Raw genomic sequence first — 7,813 nt, forward strand, 5'->3', positions numbered from 1 at the left:
CATATCATAGTTTGAAAAATTGATAGATCCACGAATATGGCAAACGAAAACACTAATATAGCACGCCATTTCCTTTTATTGATGATAAATTATGAAAAATGCCTTTCATCTATTAAAAGCACTTAATCCAAAAAATGGACAAGATACCTTGCCGAGTGGAACCCAATGCACCTTCCTTTCCCTAGATCTTTTGTCAACCTTAAAATGTATATTACTTAATTAAAACCCCGCAAAAAGAGGGTCAACTTAAATTTGTTTGTCTTAAGATTCTTAAACAATAATGCAGATTTATAAATAATAGAACTACAAACTTCACCTTAACAAATGTACGATATTTTAAGGAATTAAAGGCTGATGACATCAAAATATTTGTTTAAAAATATTGAAAGATCTTTCATGTACAATATTTTATGGAATTGTAGGATGATGACATCATAATATTTGTTAAAAATATTGAAAGATTTTTTTGTTTCTTATGGTTATTTTTTTGCTTTCACATTTTGGTGAGTATGCATAGATTCTTTGTATTTATAGATTTTAAAGGAAAAAAATGTTGAGAAAATGGGTGATTTGTGTGCAAATATTTATTAATTAATATAATTAATTTATATAACACAATAAAATAATTCAACAATAATATAAATATATAAGAATAAAAGTTAGAAATGCAAGTTTTAGAGAGGCACGTCAAGAATGTTGTCCTAAAGTAGAGCTGCCTCTCCTTTGTCCAAATATTTTCGACGCTACACGGTTTCAAGATAAAACTCATGTATCTCACAGTCGGTTCTCCTTTTATGGACAAGATCATAGAGAGATAAGTGAACGAACCCTTATCAAATTACCAAAATTATAGAAAATAATAGATAAGTGTAGAGAGTATTATATGAAATTATCCTTTTCATGTATGGTTAGTCCCATGAAAATCACTCCCTTTTATAGGAACAAATTCAACCCCCCACATTCATGAAAATAAATCATATTTAAGTATAAGTTACAATCTAAATTATGAGATTTAAATAATTTTAAAAATCAAAATTGAAAATTAATAATTTTTTTTTTCTTTTTTTGTAAATGTTTAAAACTTTTTTCATAATGTTATAACAATCCCCACAAGTTATAAACTTTCAAAAATTATATAATTATATATAGCAACATAATACTATGCAATAGGTGTAGATACCTTTTGGATTTGAACTTCAATGTGATAACAATTTCCATTTGAAGGAGTTATAATGGACTAAGTCTTGAATTAGGTCTTTTTAGCCAAATTTCAATTGTTCTACACGCAGTATCGATTTAGGTTCAAGTTCATAGCGGGTAACACTCTTAATGGCCATGCACTCTAATCTTGAGTCTAGTAAAAGTTTTTTGGGAATAGCTCAATCTGATAACCATGACCATGGCCAACTCTTACATAGGTGAGCCCTTCAAGGATGCTCGCGAGCATTCTCATCTCGGTACTCATTCAAGGTTAAACATTTTTTAATATCACATTTATTAATACTATAACCATAGGGATGAGCATAAATAATATAATACTATTTCAAGTCGCACAGTATGGTTTGTTTCTACCACATTGAACCTTTTTCATGGGATCACTAATTACAAATGTTGTGTTAATTCTGTGAAATGGAGTCCACCTTGGGTAGGGAGATGGTGACTGTAGCGTCGTTAGATTATGGGGTCAGTCAGAGAGGGGATGCCGATGCTGATAGTTATGCCATGGCCGAGGACCCAGTAGATTATACTGAAGAGTGGGGGGCGTCTAGGGTGCCCTCAAGTATGACGTGGAAAAGGTTAGGGGAGATCAGGGAGAGATACAGTGTCCCCCATGTCATAGAAATGCTAGTACCCGAGTCAAATGAGCGAGCCTGCTATCCGAGGCTCGGATGCGTGGCAGTCAGTGAATACCTGTTTAAGGCAGGTATGCGTCTTCCTCTGCACCCCTTCTTTAGGGCAGTGCTGAGAAACTTTATGTTGTCGCCGACCCAAGTTCTGTCAAATGGGTGGAGCTAGTTGGTCGGCTCGTACTTCCTGTGGAAGGAGGTGTCACTTGGGGAGGACATGCCTCTCCATGTATTCATGTCCCTTTTTCAGCCCCAGATTATAGGAAAGGAGTCCAGGGAGTGGTATTACCTTACACCTTGGGGGGCTCACGCACCCTTTGTGGTGGGACTGCCTTCCTCCATTAAGGGGTGGAAGGAGTCCTGGTTCTGGGTACGGGGAAAATGGAAGGTAGTGGAGGGGGACAAGGCCCTTTCTTGTACAGTGCCGACCCAGTACTACAAAACTCCTGAGTCTCCCAGCCCCTGCTTGTACTTCTGAATTGAACACTTAGAAAATTTCTAACTGTTGGGGCTTCCATTGCAGATTGTAGTACGAGGTTCAAGCTCAGCAGAGAAGAGTTCGAGGTGATAGAGGACATCTACAAGAGGCCTCTGAAGCTCCGCCACTTTGACCATCTGATTGACAGGAGTCGCTACTTCCTGGATTTTGGACAGATGGCATCCAGAGGTACGAGACTCCCATAGTTGTAAATTTCCTTCTCCTTTTGATTGGATACTGATGTGCTGACCTAACGTTCTTATGCAGATAAATTCAAGAGGAAGGAGTACCCGGCTCCAGACATGGCTACAATTCTGAAGGCCACCACCACCGTTTAGGCTAGGGCCTTGAAGCCAGGGTCTAGTGGGGCCAAGGAGGTCCAAGGCAGGGTAGAACGCCTTTCCAAGGACAGTACTCCAAAGGCTTTCGAAGAGGGAGCTTCCCAGAGGCAGGAGAGGCCAAAAAGAGTCTCAGGGGAAAGAGAAGGTCCTAGAGGAGGCGAAGAGGAGGAAGCTGGTGCACGTTACTAGCTTGTCTGGGAAATTTGGAACATCAGTATCTCACGAGGCCAAATCAACAGGTGAGCTAAAGCTGCTCGCATCCGCCTCCAAAGCCATCAAGTTAGAAATGGTCAGAGAGGCTAAAGCTGAAGAGGCCGCGAGGAGGGCTGCTGAGGCTGTCAAGGAGGAGGCAACTAAACAAAAGCCTGTTCGGGAAAAGGAGATATCTCCAAGCTTCCTAGTTGGAAGGGAGGAGACCTTGGCCCTAGCCTTGGTGGAGGCTCTTCCCTAAGAGGTCCGAAGCGCCACAGAGAACTTTTACCGGTTTTGGACGGACAGGTGGCAGCTGCATGCCTCCTCCTGCGATGCCACCAACCTAACGAGGGCTTTGGTGAGCCAAAGCGTCAGAACTTTCGACCTCGCTCTTGAATGTAGGGAGGCCATGAGTGATTTTCAGACAAGGACCCAGTCTTCGGAGGAGAAGACGGCCTCCCTTGCATAGGAGTTAAAGGTGGCTAGGGCCGAGGCGGAAGAAGCCAGGGCCCAAAAACTTGAAGAAATGGCCAAGCTTGAGTCTGCCTTGACCCAGATTGAGGCCTTGAAGAAGGAAGTCCATGAGTCACAGTGCAAGGTGGCCTCCCTAACAAAGAAGGTGGAGGTCTCCAATGAGCACCAGAAAGTGACTGCTGAGGCCTTGGAGAAGGCAAATCTCTCCTTAGTGGGTGCCCAAGAGGCTAACCAGTTCTTGGAAACCCAACTCAAATGGTATGTGGATAATGCCTCCCACGCTAGGGAGGAGGCTCAATAGGCTAGGGAGGAGGCGGTGCAGGAGTACGTCGTCAACTTCCATAATACAGAGGAGTATAAGAGCTTTAGTGCGTACTAGAGAAACTTTGCCTATGTCGAGGTGATGGAGCAGGCAGAGGAGCTGTATCCCAATTTGGATCTGACTCAACTTAGGTCTGAATTCGTGGATGAAGTACCTCAGACCCCCACTGAGGAGGTGCAGGGAAATGACGCAGCTGAGGTAGAGGAGACCAATGCCGATGCTCAAACTGTCGAGGCCCCAAGTACTGAAGCGCTTTCCCCATCTACCCAGGCTTAGATTAGTTTTCTTTTCAGTCTTTCAAATGTAATGGCCTGAGGCCCACTTTTGTAATTCTTATTGAAGATTGATGTAATGCCTTTTTCCTTCATTGCTGTTTCATTATTGTTTCTTTGTCCAAGTATACGCGCCTCATTAAACAAATGAACTTAAAGGTAGACAGAAGCACTAATAAAATAACATTAACTTGGTACCTTAACTCAATCAATTAACTAGATTGGACAGCTCTATGAGCCTCGGACTTAAGCAAACGGACTTTACTTAAGCGTAATAACTGCATGAGCCTTGGACCTAGGCAAATGAACTTTACCCATGCATAATAACTGTATGAGCCTTAGACTTAGGCAAATGAACTTTACCCGAGAATATTAACTGTATAAGCCTTGGACTTAGGCAAATGAACAACTCCATGAGTCTGGGACTGTATGAGCCTCGGACTTAAGTAAATGAACTTTACCCAGGCATAATAACTGTATGAGCCTCAGACTGTATGAGCTCCAGAATGCGAGTGAAGAGGCTTCTCTCCTTGGCGTTCAGCCTGGCCAAAGGGAGTCGTGTGCTAGCACCTTGGATTTCAAGTGAGGTGGCCCAGAGGTGGGACGATAACCTCTCCTCTGAGGTGACGACGCATCCCAGACATGGTGGATGGTGGATGGTGCAGCCATGTTGAGGCTTCTCCCCTTGGTGTTCAGCCTGGCCAAAGGGAGGCATGTCCTAGCGCCTCGAAAATCAAGCTAGGTGGTCCAGAGGTGGGACGCGAGCCTCTCTTTCGAGGTGGCAACGCATCCCAGACATGGTGGATGGTGCAACCATGTTGAGGCTTCTCCCCTTGGCTGAAAGCCTGGCCAAAGGGAGGCATGTGCTAGCGCCTTAGAGATCAAGCGAGGTGGCCCAGAGGTGGGACGTGTGCCTCTCCTTCGAAGGGCCGACGTATCCCAGACATGGTGGATGGTGCAGCCATGTTGAGGCTTCTCCCCTTGGCTGAAAGCCTGACCAAAGAGAGGCATGTGCTAGCGCCTCGGAGATCAAGCGAGGTGGCCCAGAGGTGGGACGTGTGCCTCTCCTTCGAGGCGACGACGCATCCCAAATATGGTGGATGGTGCAGCCATGTTGAGACTTCTCCCCTTGGCTGAAAGCCTGGCCAAAGCGAGGCATGTGCTAGCGCTTCAGAGATCAAGTGAGGTGGCCCAGAGGTGGGATGTGTGCCTCTCCTCCGAGGCGACGACACATCTCAGACATGGTGGATGGTGCAGCCATGTTGAGGCTTCTCCCATTGGCTGAAAGCTTGGCCAAAGGGAGGCATGTGCTAGCATCCCGGAGATCAAGTGAGGTGGCCCGGAGGTGGGACATGATCCTCTTCTCCGATGTGTCAAAGTAGTACAACACGTCAATTTAATTACTGAATTTTATTGAATCATACAAATGTTACAAAGGCTGGGAAAAGTCATCCAGTAAGATAGTACATTTATTGGTAATAGATTCTGAGGTGTTCAATGTTCCATGGACGGGGTTGTGCCTTGCCGTTCATGTCTTCTATCCAGTAAGTCCCAGGTCGAACCTCTTCTCTGATTTTGTATGGTCCTTCCCAGTTCGGGCCTAGGGAACCGGAACTAGGTTCTTTTGAGGACAAGAAGACCCTCCTGAGTACCAGGTCGTTGATTCGGAATGACCTCTTCTTGACTTTCGAGTTAAAGTACCTTGTCATCTTTCTCTGATATGTTCCAAGTTTCAATTGGGAGTCATCTCTTCTTTCTTCGATGAAGTCGAGGTTGAACCTCCGAAGTTTGTCGTTAGTTATCTCGCTGAAGTGCAGATGTCTCGCGGACGGAAGTCCGACTTCCACGGGGCTCATCGCCTCAGTTCCATATGCCATGAGGAAGGGCGTTTCTCCTGTTGGGGTCCTTATGGTGGTTCAGATCGCCTAAAGGACTTGGGGTAGCTCATCAACCAGGCCCCTTTAGACACATCAAGCTTCCTTTTCAGGACGTGCTTGATTGTCTTGTTCACGGCCTCAACTTGGCCATTTGCTTGTGGGTGGCGAGGTGTGGAGAAGTGCTTTTTAATGCTGAGCTCTTCGCATAATTCTCTAACCTTTTTATTGTCAAACTGTCTGCCATTGTCAGAGACAATTGAGTAGGGAATCCCGAATTGGCAAATAATATTTTTCCATAAGAACTTGGAGGTGTTAGCTTCAGTGATTTTTGCTAGTGGTTCAGCTTTGACCCACTTTGTGAAGTAATCAAGAGCCACTATTGCAAAGCTTGCCCCTCCTCTGCCTTTAGGTAGGGGACCTATGAGGCCCACACCCCATTTTGAGAAAGGCCAAGGGCTGGAAACGACGGTCAAATCCTGCGATGGTTGTCTCTGCATCGGAGAGAAGCGCTGGCATTTATCGCATTTTCGTACAAACTCGAGGACGTCCCGCTTTAGGGTAGGCCAGTAGTATCCCTGCCTCAATATTTTTTGTGCCAGATAGACCTCCGGAGTGGTTACCGCAAATGCCTACGTAGACTTCTCTCAATATGTAGGTAGCCTCTTCTTCTTCGACGCACCGTAGGAGTGGGGAGGAGAAACTCCTCTTGTAGAGAATATCATCAATGAAAAGGAAGTGGGCTGACCTCCTTCTTAGCTTGTAAGTCTCATTCTTGTTAGTTGGCAGTACTTGGTCTTTGAGGTATGCTATGATTGGCTGCATCCAAGTGGGAGTTCCAGCGATCCACATTATTGTAGGGGCCTCGATCGAAGGCAGGAGGAGGTGCTCAATAGCTACTACTATGAGTAGCTCTGAATCCTTGCTACTAGCCAGCTTCGAGAGTGCATCCGCATGCTCATTTTCGATGCAGGGGATCTGGATCAGCTCAAACTTTTTGAAAGATGGGATGAAGTTCATCACCATTTTCAGATAGGAGGCCATCATTTTATCTTTAGCTGAGAAGTTACCATTGACTTGGCTAACAACCAGCTGGGAGTCACTACTAATGAGTAGCCTCTTTACTTGCATTTCTGTGGCCAACCTGAGGCCCGTAAGAAGTGCCTCATATTCTGCTGCGTTATTGGTAGCTTTGAATTCGAACCTCACTGCTGAGATGAGTTTGTGACCTTCGGGGCTGATGAGGACAACCCCAGCACCTGAGTCGACTTCTCCAGCTGACCAATCGATGAAGAGATTCCACGTAGGGGGCTCGACGGGTTCCATGATTTCATCCACCTTGGGGAGGTTGGCGAATTCAGCCACAAAGTCAGCCAAGGCTTGCCCTTTTATGGCTGCCCTAGCCGTGAACACAAGGTCAAATTCACTTAGTTCCACTGCCCATTTCAATAACCTTCTTGAGGCATCGGGCTTTTGGAGTACCTGCCTCAGGGGAAAGTTTGTCAGTATATGGATGGTGTGAGCTTGGAAGTAGGGTCTCAATTTCCTAGAGGCCGTTATCAAAGCCAAAGCGAGCTTCTCCATATCAAGGTAACGGGTTTTCGACGATAGGAGCACTTTACTTGTGTAGTATACGGGGAGTTGGGTAGACCCTTCTTCCCGTATCAGAACCAAGCTGATAGCCTCATTGGAGACAGCCAAATATAGTTGTAGGATATCACCGGGCTTCGGTTTGGAAAGGAGGGGGCCCTGTCCCAGGTGCATTTTCAGGCATTGGAGGGCCTCTTCACATTCCTCAGTCTACTAGAATTTCTTCCCAGCATTCAGTACTTTGAAAAATGGGAGGCATTTGTCTGTAGCTTTGGAAACGAAGCGGCTAAGTGCGGCCACTCGCCCGGTAAGACTTTGTACCTCCTTTAACTTTTGGAGAGACCTCATTTTGCGTAGAGCCTCAATATTTTTGGGGTTGGCCTCAATTCCTCGTTGGTTGACCATGTACCCCAAGAATTTGCC

The 7,813-nt window shown here is 45.4% G+C and overlaps 1 protein-coding gene across 1 annotated transcript; it reads right to left on the bottom strand.

The window, feature by feature from the left end:
• Positions 1-6,319: 6,319 nt before the first annotated feature.
• On the bottom strand, positions 6,320-7,795 carry LOC111377808. The gene is made up of 4 exons (XM_023000936.1): positions 7,712-7,795; positions 7,287-7,600; positions 6,945-7,199; positions 6,320-6,881 (listed from the first exon to the last, which is right to left on the bottom strand). The coding sequence occupies exons 1-4, from the start codon at positions 7,793-7,795 to the stop codon at positions 6,320-6,322; spliced, it is 1,215 nt and encodes a 404-aa protein (XP_022856704.1).
• Between the last annotated feature and the right edge of the window lie 18 nt (positions 7,796-7,813).

The sequence above is a fragment of the Olea europaea genome, unplaced genomic scaffold (genome assembly GCF_002742605.1).
Source record: "Olea europaea var. sylvestris unplaced genomic scaffold, O_europaea_v1 scaffold1726, whole genome shotgun sequence".
Taxonomy (NCBI): domain Eukaryota; kingdom Viridiplantae; phylum Streptophyta; class Magnoliopsida; order Lamiales; family Oleaceae; genus Olea; species Olea europaea.

What these genes read in the sequence shown, in the direction of transcription:
- LOC111377808 (XM_023000936.1), bottom strand. Translation starts at nt 7,795, where the DNA reads ATGGTCAACCAACGAGGAATTGAGGCCAACCCCAAAAATATTGAGGCT. An exon ending in CTGACAAACTTTCCCCTGAG is followed by an intron (nt 7,200 to 7,286) that starts GCAGGTACTCCA and finishes GTTCACGGCTAG; the next exon opens with GGCAGCCATAAAAGGGCAAG. An exon ending in GCACTTCTTACGGGCCTCAG is followed by an intron (nt 6,882 to 6,944) that starts GTTGGCCACAGA and finishes GCTGGTTGTTAG; the next exon opens with CCAAGTCAATGGTAACTTCT.